Raw genomic sequence first — 18,176 nt, 5'->3', positions numbered from 1 at the left:
TATGGTGTGTATATATAATCTAGTTAGTGTGTGTGTATATATATATAGTCTAGTGAGTGTGTGTATATATAGTCTAGTGAGTGTGTATATGGTGTGTATATATAGTCTAGTGTGTGTGTATATATAGTCTAGTGAGTGTGTGTATATATAGTCTAATGAGTGTGTATATGGTGTGTATATATAGTCTAGTGAGTGTGTGTATATATAGTCTAATGAGTGTGTATATGGTGTGTATATATAGTCTGATGAGTGTGTATATGGTGTGTATTTATAGTCTAGTGTGTGTGTATATATAGTCTAGTGAGTGTGTGTATATGGTGTGTGTGTACGTAGGGTTAGTACGTAGGGTTAGTGCAAGTGCAGGTAGGTGCAAGATAGAGTCAGTGCAGATAGTTTAGGTATCATTCATTTACTATTTAGCAGTCTGGCTATTTAGCAGTCTTATGGTTTGGGGGTAGAAGCTGTCTCAGAGCCTGTTGGTCTGAGAGCCGATGCTCCAGTACGTTTGCCGGATGGTAGCAGAGTGAACAGTCTATGGCTTGGGAGTCTTTGGTAATTTTTCAGGCCTTCCTCTGACGCCGCCTGATATAGAGGTCCTGGATGGCAGGGAGCTTGGCCTCTGTGCTGTACTGGGCTGTCCGCATCACCCTCTGTAGCGCTTTGAGCTCAAGGGTGGTGCATTTGCCATACAGAGTAGTGATGCAGCCAGTCAAGATGCTCTCAATATTACATCTGTAGAACATTTGGAGGATCCGAGGGCCAATGCCAAATCTTTTCAGCCTCCTGAGGGGAAGAATTGCTGCCATGCCCTCTTCACGACTGTGTGCGCGTGTGAGAACCATGTTAAGTCCTTAGTGATGTGGACACCAAGGAACTAGAAGCTCTCAACCCGCTCCACAACAGCCCTGTCAACATGGATATGGGTGTGCTCTCCCCTCTTTCCCCTTTAGTCTACGATCAGCTCCTTGGTTTTACTGACGTTGTTGTCCTGGCACCACACTGCTAAGTCTCTGACCTACAGGCCTACCACTGTCGCGTCGTCAGCAAACTTGCTGACGGTGACGGAGTTGTGCGTGACCACGCAGTCGTGGGTGAACAGGGAGTACAGGAGGGGACTAAGCACACACCCCTGAGGGGCCCAGGTGTTGAGGGTCAACCAGGATCCAGTTGCAGAGGGAGTGGTTCAGTCCCAGGGTCCCTAGCTTGGTGATGAGCTTGGAGGGGAATGTTATGTTGAACGCTGAGCTCTAGTCTATGAACAGCATTCTCACATAGTAATTTTCCCTCCTGTCCAGGTGGAAGAGGGCAGTGTGAAGTGCAATTGTGATTGCTTCATCTGTGGATCTGTCAGGGGGTATGCAAATTGGAGTGGGTGTAGGGTGTCTGGGATGAGGGTGTTGATGTTTTTCATGACCAGCCTTTCAAAGCACTTCATAATTACAGATTATCTCTTGGTAGATAGTCAATTAGGCAGATTACATTGGAGCTCTTGGGAACAGGGACAATGGTGGTCAGTTTGAAACATTTTGGGATTACAGACTGGGACAAGGAGAGATTGAAAATGTCCGTGAAGACACTTGCCAGCTGGTCTGCGCATGTTCTGAGAACATGCCCTGGTATTCCGGCCTTGTGATTACATTCCACCTCCCTCCTATATTGTCCTTCTGCATGTTTGATGTCTTGTCGGAGGTCAGAGCGGCCTTTCTTGTATGCATCCATGTCCATGTCCTGTCCCTTATAAGCGGTAGCTCTAGCCTTTAGCCCAGCGTGGATATTGTCTGTAATCCGTGGTTTTTGGTTTGGATATGCTATGCACTTATTGATGAAGCCTGTGACTGTTGTGGTAAACTCCTCAATGCTATCGGATAAATCGCGGAACATATTCCAGTCTGTACTAGAAAAACAGTCTTATAGCCTCTCGTCTGCTTCATCCAACCACTTCCGTATTCAGGGCATCACTGGTACTTCCTGTTTGAGCAGGAAGCAGGAAAATGGAGTCATGGTCAGATTTGCCAAAGGGAGGATGAGGGAGGGCCGTGTTTGCATTTCTGTTGGTAGAAAAAAAGTGCTCTATAGTTTTAGTGCCATTAGTGGCACAGGAGACGTGTTGGTAGAAGTGAGCTAGGACGGTTTTAATTCTCCACCCAACCACTTGTTTGTTTATGGCTCCATACAGTTGAGTGCCAGAGTGGTGTTGGCTTGTGGATGGATGTAGACAGCTGTGATAATTACAGATGAGAACTCTCTTGGTAGATAAAAGGGTCTGTAGCTAACCATGAGGTATTCTATATCAGGTGAGCAAAAGCTAGATATTTCCTTCACACTGGAAGCAGCACACCTGTTGTTATTTATGAAAAAAACACACTCCTCCTTTCGACTTCCCCGAAGCTGCCGTCCGATCCTGCCACTGCATGGAGAATCCACTGAGTACTACATGCGTATCGTCATCATCCAGCCACGCTTCATTAAGTCATATTGCAGCTTTTCAAGTCTCTCTCATGAGATACTCTCAAATTAATTCTTGAGTGACTGGACATTTGCCAATATTCACTGGCTTCTCATTCTGAAACCAGTGAAGTCAGTCTGAAGTCAGTGTTTCTTATGTCTAATTGGCAACTGTCAAAATGTACTTTGAGAAGATCAGTCATCTGCCACCTGTGTTATGAAATGCATGATTCATTATGGTGTTATGGTATAAATGGTTATATTATGACAAGCTATAGTTTGATTGGCGTAGCGTCACTGGGAATAGGTTTCCTGTCTGGTGAATCAGGATATGTACACAACAGTGACTCAGTAGTAATGGATTATGTCTGCATCATCAACCCCAAGCTGAACTGAGTCTCTCTAACATCATTATGTCAACAGTGGTGGTGGTGAGGTAAGATAGCCTCCCTGGCCTGTCTGTCTGAGCCAGATTATCTCTGCTCTAACACTGCATTGGAATCTGCTGACTGGAATAATGATGCTTTGTTTTGTCTATGTAATCATACATTTCACATAGATTTATGAATTGCTGATGAATACAGTATGGCATTTCTCTTTAATTTACAGTTGAATGTATACTGTAGTTTTTAGCATTTTTGAGGTATGAGTGTTAAACAATTTAGATTCCAAAAATACTGTGCATCTCCGAGCATAATTTGGCCCATGTGGTCACAAGCCTTCTCTGAAGGATGTACACTGTACAGTTACAGCATGGTTTGTGGTGCCACCAAACGTTTAGACAGATCTCAAGCCCGTTTTGGTCCCGTGATCATCTCTGTTTATTACATGAATGACTGGTGCCACTGTAGCAGCCACTCGATGGTGAGGGACATTCTGTCCATAGCCCTTTTATGGGGTAATGCCATCCTGACATTGTGTAGATAGTCTGTCCTCTGTCTCGCTCTAGAGAGAGCCTATTGTGTAAACAGATGCCGAGTCACAGTGTGTGTGCAGCCAGGTCAGGAGTGGTGTGCCCACTCTGGATGTGAGTAACCACAGCAGTTGATTAGTACCCTCCAGTGCGTCAGAAGCCAGGGAGACATATCATCATCCCAGCAGGCTGTCATTACTCTGCTTCAGTTGATTGGGGTCCCAGAGCACTGAGACGTCAGTCAGTCCAGCCCTAGAGCTGGGCCATACAGGCAAATATCCATATCGCGATAAATTGCCTGAATTGATGTGATAACGATAAATATATAGTTTAATACATTAATGTGCAGCACCACAGTACATTTTTTCATATTACCCTTAAAACTACTACTACTGGCCTCCCGGGTGGCGCAGTGTTCTAAGGCACTGCATCGCAGTGCTAGCTGTGCCACCAGAGATTCTGGGTTCGAGCGACCGGGAGGTCCATGGGGCGACGCACAATTGGCCAAGCGTCGTCCGGGTTAGGGTGGGTTTGGCCGGTAGGGATATCCTTGTCTCATCGCGCATTAGCGACTTCTGTGGCGGGTTTGACGCAGTGCACGCTGACCAGGTTGCCAGGTGTACGGTGTTTCCTCCAACACATTGGTGCGGCTGGCTTCCGGGTTGGATGTGCATTGTGTCAAGAAGCAGGTTGGGTTGTGTTTCGGAGGACGCATGGCTCTCAACCTTCACCTCTCCCGTTCGTACGGGAGTTGCAGCGATGAGACAAGAATGTAACTACTACCAATTGGATACCATGAAATTGGGTTTAAAAAAAAACTACTACTAGTCTGTAGCCATCAATTGCCCAATTAACAATCACACATGTTAGTAAACTTATTTAATTTCAAACTTCATATTTCTCTAGTAGGCTACTTATCGTAATCAACAATATCAGTAAAATGCCTGCGATAAGTATGGTCGGTCTCAATCATTTTCGGTTTATGGTCCCAGCTACACTCAGCTCTGATAATACATAGGAAGGGAAGAGGCAAAAGCCCAGTCTGACTGGACTTTCATTTTCAGTATGACATGGCAGAATGCTCTGATGATCTCACTAAGATGGTTCATAAATAGGCAATAAATGATGAACCCCTTTTAACAAAACAGATACCTTTAACAGATACATTTATCACAGTTTAACGTTGGCCTTCAAGGTGTTCCTCCGTTTATAGGATTCTCTTCCATCATTGAGATGCTGAAGTATAGATTTAGTGTAGTCTCTTTTACCAGACACTAGCTCTGTTGTAAGATTCATTCTCGTCTTTCACTGCAAGTCTTTTCCCTCATGCCTTTCGACACCATCTGGCTCTGTTTTCCTTTTTAGTGCAGTTCCTTCGTTTTCTCACAACCTTTTCAGACCCAGCTGAAATGCTATTCTCAGAGCACGTCTGGATGGACATGGGCAGTGGTGTTATACAAGTTTTTATACACGCTGGCTGGCCCTTTTCCAAGTGACATCAGTGAAAGCAGTGCTGTGTGAGATTCCTGTCAGTGTGCAGTGGAAAAACCCAAAACTCTTTGTGCAACACCTCTGAAATGTTGAGTGAACATTTCTACATCAACAGTCTCATTGAAAGGATGTGAGAATGAAGTTCAGTGATACCTGAGAGGAAGAGGAGGAGGATGTCCCGCTCCACTCCTCCCCTTCGCCTCCCGCAGCAGACAGCCCGCATACTCCGGCCATGACTCACCACTAGCAGCCCAGTGTCCGGGAGTCTCGGCACAGTGCAGTCGGTCAGGGGCCAGCGGGGCCTCCAGGGCCCTGGGTCAACAGTAACTGTTTAAAGAGACAGTACATTTGGGCATTGTAGCAGCCAGCTGAGAGTGACATTTAACCTGGCCCCTGCATGACTTATTTGATCTGAGCTACACCACAGGGAGCCTCTCTCCTGCCCCCCAACTCCCTCTCCTGCCCCCTGTCATCTCACACAGACTCTGGCCTGAAGCCCCTCTGGCTTTGTCTTGTCTAGTCAAATACCTTCCTTCTCCCTGAACCTTAACATATCCTTCTGAACAGCTGCTGCTGTTATCTTAGACCTTAATCTGTTTTCTAAATGTCGTCACACAGAGAAGGAGAACCCGTACGAGGACGTGGACCCGAAGAGGAGGAGTTTGGGTCGGAAGAACCGCTTGGTACCGGAAAGCAACCGGACCTGGACCACCCAGAAACTCAACTCACCTCCTCAGGTAACCCAGCTAGCTAGCAGAACTGAGGTATTTTCCAACGGTAGAATTCTCCCTCAGACTGGAGTTAGAGCTCTGAAACCTGGACAGGATCCTCCAATAATCTTATTTCACAGCTAGATTTCTCATTATTTGCGCTACAGAAGCCTTTTGATGTGTTGAAACCTGGTGGAGTTCCAGTAAAATACTGTCAGTCTGCCTGGAAATGTAGGTTTGGCTCTGCTGCTTTAATATGGATGGGCACTGTCTCGTCGTAGGAAAGATGATTTAGAATTTCCTTGTGTTCAGCTGGGAATGAGGTCACTGTGCGGTGAGGAAAATATCTTGTATTATTGGGTACGGTTACTTATTGTCATGACAAAAACTTCAGTCAATCCCAGACCAAACCAGGATCCATTGCTTCATCCTATGGGGCCTGGTCAGAAATTGTGCACTATAAAGGGAATAGGTTGCCATCTGGGACACAGACTCAGTATTGTCCTCTCTCTCCCCCTCCACAGCTGCCCTCTAAGCCCAGTAGCCAGTCCCTGTGCCTCTCTGGTCCCACAGACAAGAAGAGTCACCGGGCATCCCGCCTGTCCAAGCGACACAGCCATGATGACATGCTGCTGCTGCCGCCTCAGCTGGGGGTCTCTCCCTCCCCCTGCTGCCTGCTGGATGACAGCCTGAGCAGCGCCAGCGAAACTCTGGCCTCTCGTAGGCACCGGAGGATCCCCAAGGTACAATATAAAACACTCCAGGCTGTAGGAATGAACCTGTTCTCTCCATGATGATCTCCTCAAGGACTAATCTATTCTTGCAAGCCATGTATCTACGGGGCCATGCATCTACCTGGAAGGCAAAATGAAGATGGATTTACTATAGACTATACAAATGTCATTCTTTTGGATAATTCCTAAATGCACTGTGACGGAAACTCTTTGCTGATTCTGTTCATACTCTGTTTTAAACACAAGCCATATCCCAGGAATAGTTCTGGACATGTAGAGCGAGAGAGCACTGAGAAGGATTTTATGTCTATCTCGTCCTCCTCCCACGCACTAAATGGAGCCAACTTTGAAAAGCTTCACCACAAGAGACCAGATAGTCCTCTACTGTAGGTTGTACACACACTGAGCTTCCCCTTTCCTCTCACTGTTTACAGATGGTCCAGAGAATCAACTCCATTTACTCTACCAAGAGAGGGAAGAAGAGGCTGAAGAAGCTGTCCTTGTCTAATATTGAGACGGCATCTCTGAGAGGTACATAGGGGCTCCTCCCTTCCTTCTCTCCATCCACTGTCTGGATCAGGGAGTAAATATTTGTCTCCCCCACCCACATAGTGTCCCAGTCATCTCATCTCTATGGCATAAACATACAGTTGTAGAGATGACCCCTGACCCTAAACAAACCTTTTTTCTCTCTCCGATCTGTTTACAGATGACAACAGCGAGAGTGAGAGCGATTCTGATGACAGGTTCAAAGGTGAGAGGTCACAGAATGCAGTTGAAGCTCAGTCCCTGGAGAACAATGGTGCACTTGGTCTATAGCTGTCTGTTTCTGCACAGACAGAGGATTTGTCTCACTCACAGCAGATACAACAAGCGCACATGTCTCTGTTAGTTTTGACAAATCAGTGTTTGGAACAAGACATCGATCAAGTGACTTGTGACCAAAGGGACCACAGAAATGTAACTGAAAGGCAAAATAAAGATGTAATGGATGTGCTATAGACTATACAACTGTCATTCTTTCGAATAAATACTAAATGCACTGTGTCCGAACTCATTGCTGATTCTGTTCATACTCTGTTTTAAACACAAGCCATCTGTGATGACAGTTATGGTGAACTATAAGGTTTGTACTTCTCTCTAGTCTGTGTTTAGGTTGTTATGTGTTGGACTGTGTGAGGATAAACATGTGTGAGTATAGAGGTTTAATCAGTGTGTTGAAACACAGCTAACGTTTTAAATCCAGTTGAGTTTTGGTTCCCAGAATGCTTTTGGTAGGTTAGAGATAACGATCATTTAACCTCCCATTTGTTTGGTTTTCAAAGCATTTTGTGATTGTGTTGTTGTTGATCATCCCAGGAACCGCCTGGCAACTTTTCAGGGGGAGGTTCCTTGAATGTTTGGTTTCCTTTTACATCGTAACATGGTTTTGGAAACATCATGCTTGACTAAATATGTTCCAATAATGTTTGGAGAACATTCTCTTGTTATGTTCTCTCTCAACCTAAGGGGAATCCAATGGTAACATTTCATTAGTTATGGGAATGTTTCTTGTTAGCTGGGAAGTGAATGTTGGACTGTAAGCTATTTGTCAGACTGCATGGTTTGTAGTGCATTATTAGCTGTGAGTGCTGTCAGTTGTGTGTAGTACACAGTGTTTGGGATATGCATTTTGTCAATACAACCCTGTACTGAAGGTTGAACTGTCCATATCCCTCTCTCTTCTCTCCCCAGCCCACACCCAGAGGCTGCTGAAGCTGCAGTCAATGCTGAGGAGGGCCCCTAGCTACCGCACACTGGAGCTGCAGCTGATTGAGTGGCAGGAGAGGGAGCTGTTTGAGTACTTTGTGGTGGTGTCCCTCAAGAAAAAGCCCACCAAGAACTCCTTCTCTCCCGAAGTCACCTACCAGTTCCCCAAGGTAAGGGACCAACCAAACTGTATTCTGGCCCCTCGGGCCCCTTGGTCATGGGTCAGACAGCAGTATCAAGTCCCTTAAGTGAGAGAAAGGATTTAAACAGGAAGGGGTCCTGGTAGATAACTGTTTCTTCTGAGACATTACTCACGGGACCTACAGAAGTATGTATGCTGAGAGGTGTGATATATGGAGGTAGGAGACCCTTACCAATGTTGTTTGCATGTTGAAATAGAATTGAAAATGGCTTATTTTCATACAGAAAAATATTGATTTCGGCAGTCAAAAACGTCAGTGCACATACAGTTCAGCACATACAGTTCCTTCAGAAAGTATTCGAACCTCTTGACTTATTCCACATGTTGTTCTGTTACAGCCTGAATTCATAATTATTTCTTTTAAATGCCTTTGGCAGCGATTACAGAGTCTTTCTGGGTAAGTCTACTAAGAGCTTTGCACACCTGGATTGTGCAATATTTGCATATTATTCTTCAAGCTCTGTCAAATTGGTTATTGATAATTTCGAGCCATTTTCATGTATTGCCATAGATTTTCAATACAATTTAAGTCAAAACTGTAACTAAGCCACTCAGGAACATTCAGTGTTGTCTTGGTAAGCAACTCCAGTGTAAATTTGGCCTTGTGTTTTAGGTTATTGTCCTGCTGAAAGGTGAATTTGTCTCCCAGTATCTGTTGGAAAGCAGACTGAACCAGGTTTTCCTCTAGGATTTTACCTGTGCTTAGTTCTATTTAATTTATTTTTATTTAAAAAACCCTGTGTAGTCCTTGCCGATGATAACTATACCCATAACATGATGCAACCACCATGCTTGAAAATATGAAGAGTGGTACTCAGTGATGTGTTGTGTTGGATTTGCCTCAAACATAACACTTTGTATTCAGGACATGAAGTTAATTTCTTTGTCACATTTTTTGCAGTTTTTCTTTTGTGCCTTATTCTAAAACATGCATCCTGTTTGTAATATTTTTTATTCTGTAAAGGCTTCCTTATTTTCATTCTGTCATTTAGGTTAGTATTTAGGAGTAACTACAATGTTGTTGATTCTCCTATCACAGGCATTAAACTCTGTAACTGTTTTAAAGTCACCATTGGCCTCATGGCGAAATCCCTGAGTCGTTTCCTTCCTCTCCGGCTACTGAGTTAGGAAGGACTGTAGTGACTGGGTGTATTGATACACCAATTAATAACTTCACCATGCACAAAGGGATGTTTAATGTCTGTTTAATTTTTTTGACCCATCTACCAATTGGTGCCCTTCTTTACGAGGCATTGGAAAACATCCCTGGTTTTGTGGTTGAATCTGTGTTGTTTGTGGTTGAATCTGTGTTTGAAATTCACTGTGCGACTGAAGGACCTTACAGATAATTGTATGTGTGTGGGTACAGAGATGAGGAAGTCATTCAAAAATAATGTTAAACACTATTTTTGTCCATGCAACCTTATGTGAGTTGTTAAGCACATGTTTACTCATGAACTTGTTTAGGCTTTGCCATAATGAAGGGGTTGAATATTTCTTGACTCAAGACATTTCAACTTTTAATTTTAAATGTATTTGTAAACATTTCTGAAAATATAATTCCACTTTGACATTATGAGGTATTGTGTATAGGCCAGTGACACAAAATCTCAATGTAATCCATTTTAAATTCAGGCTGTAACACAATAAAATGGGAAAAAGTCAAGGGGTGTGAATACTTTCTGAAGGCACTGTAGATGCAGATATTGCTGAAGAGTAGGGCCATGGCCGTAACATACGGGTTGAGGGAGTTTTCAGAGTTTATTGACAGTAAGTGTTGTAACCAGGAAACGGTTTCTATGGTAGTTAAGTGTTTACTTACTCAAAGATCTCTTTTTAAGTTATTTAAGATTTGGTTCAGTGATAGAATCCCCTGGGAGATATCAGTATGTTGGTTCTCTGCCAGAGAAAAGCCTGACCCAATGACGTCGGGGGGGAGAGGGGGTAGAGAGGGGGGTTGGGGGTGATAAGGGGAGGAGGTGCTAACCCTGTGTGGGAGAATGCTTAGGCTGGTCATTTATTCTTACTGTAGGGGACGTTTTTGGGGACCCTGTAAAGAGGACAGACTTAGTAGACTGTAAGCGTCTGGGTCTGTTTCTGACAGACATTTCCTGTTCCTTTCTCGTCTCGTCTCACAGCTAGAGAGGCCCACCAAGCTGATGAGGGAGGCAGAGCAGAGACTCAAAGCCATCCCCCAGTTCTGCTTTCCAGATGCCAAGGACTGGACCCCAGTGTCTGAATACAGCAGGTACAGTACAGATTCCTGTATAACCCCATTGCATCACGGAGGAAAGCTCACCACCACACTGGGGGCCTATTAATCTCATTCCTTGCCTGAACCAGATGGGTACTAATCAGTTGTGATGCACAAGTCTTCCATATATAGATCAAGGTTAAAAAACGAACAAATCAATAATATGATTAGATGTGTAAATATCAACAAGTAAAATTAGGAAGAAAACAAAGATGGAATGCCATTATCTTCATGAAATCCTGTTAGACTCTTACTCTCACTCCTGACAACGTGGGTCCCTTCTCTCTCCGCCACAAAGACTGTGCTACTTCACCAACCCTAAAGTGTGAATGAGATCCAACACTATGTTTCCTTTGATCACTGTTCAATCTCTCTCTCTCTGTGTGTGTGCGTGTGTGTGTGTGTGTGTGTGTGTGTGTGTGTGTGGGTGTGTGTGGGTACAGTGAGACCTTCTCGTTCATGTTGACTGGAGAGGATGGCAGCAGGAGGTTTGGGTACTGCAGGCGTCTGCTGGTAAGCAAGCCACCATTAATTCACTGGTCTCTGTTCTGTTCACACCCTGCTGAGCCACCCCTGTTTGTTTTGACAAGGTTTCTTTCTTTCCTGTGGGACCATTGAGGTGTTATTGCGTCACCACGCTGGGTGTGAATAGGAGAGAAAGTAAATAAAGTGAATTTTAATGTCCGTATGTAACAAAGCTTGGTTGTTTTTGCCTTTCAAAACGATCGGGATGAATCCTAGTAAAACTGGACTCCTTCTGTTTCATGAGAGTTTCTCAGGGGAAGAATGACGAAAAACAAACCATGAAATGTCTAGGTTTGTCATTGTAGAACACAACCCGCCAGTAAGGGTTTCTAGTCATTTGATGTTTTATGATGAGCCCACATTTGGCTTAAGTTCAGAAAGTATGGCTGTGTGGGATTTTGTGCTTGCTGTGATTTGTTTTTAATGTCACTGTTATGCCCAATAATGTGTACATTCACAAAGTGTGTATGTTTTGTAGGGTTTGTCAGTGTGTTTTAGTAGCCTACTGTATTTGTGTGTCACGTAGACCGAGATGGGGGCCATTCTTAAACTCAGTTCTGACTGCTACTTTACTGTATTGAGCTCAGTAGTTGCTGACATTAAGTAGCTGTAGATCAGACGACTCCTGATGCTGTGAGAGAGGTGAGTTTCCTCCTCTCTGGTAACCCAGCTCCTTCCTTCCCTGGTGGAAGTCTAAGGAGTTGGCATGAACAACACATTCCTAAGGACTTTAACCAAGTTCCACATGCTTGATTTAATCATCCATTTGGAGAAAGCAGAGGAGAAAATTGCATACCTAATATGGACAAGTGGATTTCGGGATTTCTTTATATGTATGCACGTGTTAATTTGTGTGTGTGTGTGTGCATGTGTGCACGTGTGCACATGCGTATGTGTGTGTGTTTTAGATGGATAGATCCAGGACGCCTGGTTGGCTCCAGAGTAGACTGGTCTGTGATTGTTTAGTGTGGAGGGTAGAGGTGATCATTAACTGTGTAGAGACTGCAGCACCTGTGTTTCGTTTACAACGAGAAGCCGTCCACCTCCAGCAGCTGAAAGACCAGATTTATAAATATTTCTTCAACCACAGCCGATTGTGAACTAACCTGGTACTTTATCTAAATAAAAGCAAGCACATCACATAGCTTTGGTCAAATTAAGCTGTTGGCTTTATAATGTTTGTGTGTATGGTAGTGTTTCAGTATATTCTCATTGATGTTGCATTATAAACCTAACCAAGTATCTTAGTATCTATTGCCACATTACTGTCTGTGTTACCTTATAAGCCTCTCTTCCCCAGGGACTGACGAGACTCTTAATTTGTGCCCTTGTTCCAGCCGAGTGGGAAAGGGCCTCGCCTTCCTGAGGTGTACTGCGTCATCAGCCGACTGGGCTGTTTCCACCTGTTCTCTAGGGTGAGTTCATGCTTACACACAAACACCCTAGTGTAGCCGTCGTCGCGGTTACCTGTCTCTGAGCCGAGGCCAGTGTTCCCAGGAGTGAACTAGTTGAGGCTGTGCCAGCATTTCCACTCTAAGGCATCCTGTCCAGCATAAACCTTATTTTCAGCTTTTTTCTCTCTCTGATTTCCCAGTTTATCTAACATGAAACAGAGTGCTCATTGTGTTTAAGTACTTCATGCCTTATCTGCCTCCTCATGAATCCTCTATGAACAGTGTATTTGAAGTGAATAAGGCCTGTGTTAAGGGAAAAATTAAGAGGTAGTAGACATATCTAATGAATGAAAATAACTTTTTATTACTGTGTCGTGAGTACTAAATTGTGCCAAAAAACTGTCAGTGAGTTTCATTTCATATTCATTTAAGGCCAAAAGGATGCATAAATACAATAGATTGTTTCTGTCTTGTGACAGCACAGGCACCTCAACAGTGAGGGTTGAACATCCCTCATACAGGTGGCGGGTCTAGGTTTCAGAAGGCACCATTTTGAGGGCTTGAGACCTGCGTAGGTGAGAGAGGAAATGTTTTCCAAGGAGTATGAAATGCTTTTCTAGTTAAGGCGAGAAAGATGGGAGTGTTTGATTTCACCGGGAACAGAGGGTGTGTGGGGAGTGGAGGGGATATCATATGACCCTGAATGTGAGTGTGTCTCTCTCCAACAAACTTTCCAGGCAGGAGTAGACAGGTCTGACACAGACAGACACATGGGCATATTGGGTGGGATTTTCCTTTACTATTTTCCATATATATCAGAGAGCCACAAAATAAATACATACTGAATTTGTCAAAAGGGGCAAAAGTAGCCTGGTTCCAGACAATAGCAGGAGCTTTCCTTCAGACAGCAACACACTACCATTTCCATTCCATCAACACTGGCCATACTGACTGAATGTACTTGGTCTTGGTCTATTACTAGAATCTCAATCTACATCCCGAGTGAAACATTATTCCCTATTTAGTGCACTACGTCTGACCACGGTCCATAAGGCACTATATAGGGAATTTGTGACTTTCTGTTTGAAATATTGATTGTTGTGTCTGCAGTGGGGTCTAACTCTCAACCCCCTGTCCTGTGCTGTGTGGTCTAACTCTCAACCCCCTGTCCTGTGCTGTATGGTCTAACTCTCAACCCCCTGTCCTGTGCTGTGTGGTCTAACTCTCAACCCCCTGTCCTGTGCTGTGTGGTCTAACTCTCAACCTCCTGTCCTGTGCTGTGTGATCTAACTCTCAACCCCCTGTCCTGTGCTGTGTGGTCTAACTCTCAACCTCCTGTCCTGTGCTGTGTGATCTAACTCTCAACCCCCTGTCCTGTGCTGTGTGGTCTAACTCTCAACCCCCTGTCCTGTGCTGTGTGGTCTAACTATCAACCTCCTGTCCTGTGCTGTGTGATCTAACTCTCAACCCCCTGTCCTGTGCTGTGTGGTCTAACTCTCAACCCCCTGTCCTGTGCTGTGTGGTCTAACTCTCAACCCCCTGTCCTGTGCTGTGTGGTCTAACTCTCAACCTCCTGTCCTGTGCTGTGTGTAGATCCTGGATGAGGTGGAGAGGCGGAGGGGGATTTCTGCAGCCCTGGTCTACCCCTTCATGAGGAGTCTGATGGAGTCACCCTTCCCAGCGCCAGGGAAGACCATCAAAGTCAAGACCTTCCTGCCTGGAGCAGGGAATGAGGTTGGAGACACATCAGCCCTTGGTTGCTAAGGTTCCATCAAATAAGGATGAAGATAATGTGATGTATGCTTAATTGAGCATGACCTGTGACCTCTGTGAATGTATGACTGGTTGTGACCAAAGTTGTGACCCCAGGTGGTGTTCTTCTCCCCAGGTCATTGAGCTGAGGCGGCCCATGGACTCCAGACTGGAGCATGTAGACTTTGACAGTCTCTTTAGCTGCCTGAGCGTGCGTCAGGTGGTGCAGGTCTTCGCCTCCCTGCTGCTGGAGCGCAGAGTCATCTTTGTGGCTGATAAACTCAGGTGAGCATCAAGACTCTTATAGTTGGTAACCCTTCTAGTAATAAGTAAAGATGGAGAGAGAACTGAATCACCTACTCATGGGAAGCTGTCCCTGACTAATGGTCATGCCCTGTTAGAGGCAGGTGGGGGTTGTTGAAACTTGTAGTTGTTAGATGATGGTTACTTGTGCCAAGTGAAATGCTCAATAATACCTTTAGTGGCAGTGTTTTGATAAGGTAGTTCTGAAACGCTAAGGGCTGTTGTCATTGTTAGATAATGATTGAAAGTACAGTATTTACAGAGAACTGATACGTAGAGCTCTCAACGCCTGCTCATATTGTAGTGTAAGGTTATCGCCTGACAAAGATCTTAACCCTTCGATATTAGGCTATAAATAGTACAAATAGTTCCTAGAATACTTCATCCTTGTCACACATGGTGGCTAGGAGTGAGATCAATTGCTGTCTAGGATTACGGTGTATGTTAGCAATAATATCCCTTCTCAGTTATCACTGAAGTTCACGGTCTTTTTCTGCAGTGAATTCACCTATTCTAACCCCATTACAATAACATCTGCCTTACATGAGAGGGATTTTATCTCAAGCTCTTGTACATTTTCCCTTTTCTGTTTACATTCACACAGAGGCCTGACTGTTTTTCTCAGACCCACATTGCTGAGCTCAGGGATCCTCTATCTGTATCTTTCTGGACATGTGGCTATACAGTACAGACTGACTATGATACCGTCACCATAACACTGTTTCACATGTCTTGGTGCATTTCCTCTCACAGAGATGACATATCCTGAACTTTAAAGAAGGACTAACTTCGAAGAGAGAATTGACTTGTATAACAGTTTCAATAGTGGGGATTGACCTGCCACTCTGCCAGTGCACTCTGGCTCACCCTAACTGTTGATGGCAGATTGAATTCCTCAGTCGAGCTGCTTGCCATTCACCCAATCTGCACAGTAAATAGCAGCCTTCTACTGTGGGGTTGTCAGTTGGTGCTTAACTGGTTTAGCATGCGGGGACATCGTTAGAGCTGTTAAATGAATCGGTGTAGCCATCTCAGACCACACCTACCACTATGGAGTAATGAAACTCTCCCTGCATGGACTCACAACTGATGTGGTTCCAGAAATGGGTCATCTCTCTGCCGGAGGCCACTGTCCAACCACGGCAGGCAGGGTGGGGTGGGGCCGATAACATGGAGCTAGGGGTCTCCAAGGAGCCAGAGTCCCACCAGGCAGCAATCTGCCCCTGGCTATAGGACAGCACTCTGGGCTGAGGGGCTCTGTTAGAGGGGGGCAGTTTGTGTTGAACGGTAATCTCTACACATCAGAGGACAGTTTAAACAAACATCAGTGGGGGCAGTGACTGTGAGGGGAAGGAATGTACTTCCTGTGTGCAGCGACTCTCCCCTCTGATCTATGGCTTCACTGTCACTGTGTGACTGATGGCGCCATGTTCCCTCCCTGGTCCCTGCCTGGCCTGTTTACGACAGCCCTCTCTCCACCCAGGGGGACTCAGAGAAAGCTGTTTCTGTCGTCACTCTGCCGTTTGAGACAACGACTCCCGGGTACATGTCAGTTTGCACATCACCCAAAGATTGTTAATCAGTCACCCATGTCTAAGGAATCTTGTGAACAGCAGCAAAGACTTGAGAGCTGTATCGAATAGTCTGTGTCTGAGGTACTTTTAGTGAACAACACTGAAAATCAGCACCATGAGTCTTGACAGACTACAGTACCACAGACTACAGTACTACAGACTACAATACTACAGACTACAGCCCTGCTCAATGTTAGAACTTCATTGAAAACCATATACTATTACTTCATAAAACCTGCTTTGTATCAACACAATGACATACTTCACCATTCTGGTCTTATTCAGGTTCTGAATAAAGGCAAAACAATACGTTTTCATTGTGGATTAACATCACAAACCAACCAGTCCTTTCTGTGTGTGTCTAACTGGATTTAGTCTCTAGGGCTCACACCCAGAACCACAACAGATAGAGCTCTAGCTGCCAGAGTGCCCCAGAACACGTACCAGACCCCTTGTGTCTCAGTTCCCATTGAAAACAGGATTCAAGGAGCCACTCTGGGCGTCATTGGGCCGTGTTGGGGAGAAGGGAAGAGACCCTCCACTGACTTCACTGGTAAAAGGGTCTGGTCCCGCGGGACACAAAGAACACAATCCAATCCCAGAAATCCCTTCCATCACAACATGATGTATGTCTGGGTGTAATGTATATCTAATCGGAGAAGGATCTGAGGGAGGGAAAACACCAAACAGGCCATGTTAGGGAATGTGTCTCCACTGGGTTGTACTGTTGTAATATTTTATATATAAGTATTCTTTTTTAAACCAGGTGGTTCGAGCCCTGAATTCTGATTGGCTGAATGCTGGGGTATATCAGACTGTATACTATGGGTATGACAACAAAAAAACTATTTACTGGTCTAATTCCGTAGGTAAACAGTTTATAATAGCAATAGGACACCTCAGAGGTTTGTGGTATATGGCCAATATACCACGGCTAAGGGCTGTATCCAGGCACTCTGCATTGCATCGTGCATAAGAACAGCTCTTAGCCTTGGTGTATTGGCCATATACCACACCTCCTCTGGCCTAATTGCTTAAATATACACAAGACTATGTAATTAGCCTATTAACCGATAAGAGTCTAAGCCCTGTCCCAACCGGGGGGCAAGTCTCACCTTTTCACAGAGGGGTCGTATTAGTGTGCAGCACTAACTGTTTGGACGCTACAGACAGAAGTTGGCAGATCGGCTGTACCAACTTCAGACGAGTCCCAAGATGCTTGTGGGAGTCATAGAGAAAACCGGAGAACAGCATCATGTTCGTGAGAGTCTCATCTTTCCACGGAGGGGTTTGTAGCCCAAACCGTTCAGACGATTTTGTGAGAAGACCAGATGTCTAATTTTAAGGATGTTTCATGGCCTGAAAACCCCCCGCTCTAGCTCTGTCACCTTTCATTGCAGATGCTGAAGTGCAACATAGACGGATGCGGTGGATTGAGACGCATACAATGCAAAAAAACAGTGATCTCTAGATTAAACTTTTGTATGTTTTTTATTGTTAGTATTATGCTAATTTCATTTAGCTAATTAGACATAGACCTTAGGGTTTTTAAATGTTTGTCTGATTCCATTTGATATTATGGTCAAATCATGTGCAATCAAGTATTATGTGTTTTTATTTTATTTCATCTTTATTTCATCTTTATTTAACTAGGCAAGTCAGTTAAGAACAAATGTTTATTTACAATGACGGCCTAGGAACAGTGGGTTAACTGCCTTGTTCAGGGGCAGAACAACAGATGTTTACATTGTCAGCTCCGAGATTCAATCTTAGCCGACTAAGATCAAGAAATGGTCATGAGAAGTGAATATCTAAACATGTATGCTAATTATTTATTAATAAGACAATGCCAAAGGCTCGGCATTGCCTTGGGCCATTTGCCATGCGGCGAGTAAATAAGGGCCGAGCCTATGGGGTTACATGGACTGTTGCATTAACCCTTTATTTGTACTGTAGGCTGTGTATGACTTGTTTAAGAGGTCACAACGGGTCGTTTGCCAAAAGCAAGCGTCTTTGTATGTATCAGAATGAGAACATGGAGGTTGTTTCCGATTACTGAAGTGCTTTAATAAGTCAATGTTTCTATTGTATTTGCTGAGCGGCCCGCAGTAGAACAGACAGGGGATTGGG

General features: G+C 44.5%; 1 protein-coding gene across 5 annotated transcripts in view; it reads left to right on the top strand.

Annotated features, from left to right (window-relative positions):
- dennd2b (DENN domain containing 2B) overlaps positions 1-18,176 on the top strand; it is an 82,320-nt gene that overhangs the window by 42,911 nt on the left and 21,233 nt on the right. For all 5 annotated transcript variants that reach the window (XM_065013154.1, XM_065013152.1, XM_065013151.1 and 2 more), the window contains 10 exons: positions 5,468-5,586; positions 6,084-6,302; positions 6,728-6,824; positions 7,003-7,047; positions 8,028-8,212; positions 10,383-10,492; positions 10,942-11,011; positions 12,361-12,438; positions 14,011-14,151; positions 14,306-14,454. In XM_065013154.1, the coding sequence (XP_064869226.1) occupies positions 5,468-5,586; positions 6,084-6,302; positions 6,728-6,824; positions 7,003-7,047; positions 8,028-8,212; positions 10,383-10,492; positions 10,942-11,011; positions 12,361-12,438; positions 14,011-14,151; positions 14,306-14,454 (1,213 nt within the window). The remainder of the gene's footprint in view (positions 1-5,467; positions 5,587-6,083; positions 6,303-6,727; positions 6,825-7,002; positions 7,048-8,027; positions 8,213-10,382; positions 10,493-10,941; positions 11,012-12,360; positions 12,439-14,010; positions 14,152-14,305; positions 14,455-18,176) is intronic.

The sequence above is a fragment of the Oncorhynchus nerka genome, linkage group LG28, assembly GCF_034236695.1.
Source record: "Oncorhynchus nerka isolate Pitt River linkage group LG28, Oner_Uvic_2.0, whole genome shotgun sequence".
Lineage (NCBI taxonomy): Eukaryota > Metazoa > Chordata > Actinopteri > Salmoniformes > Salmonidae > Oncorhynchus > Oncorhynchus nerka.
Note: the sequence above shows the minus strand (reverse complement) of the source record. Positions and strands in the feature narration are given on the sequence as shown.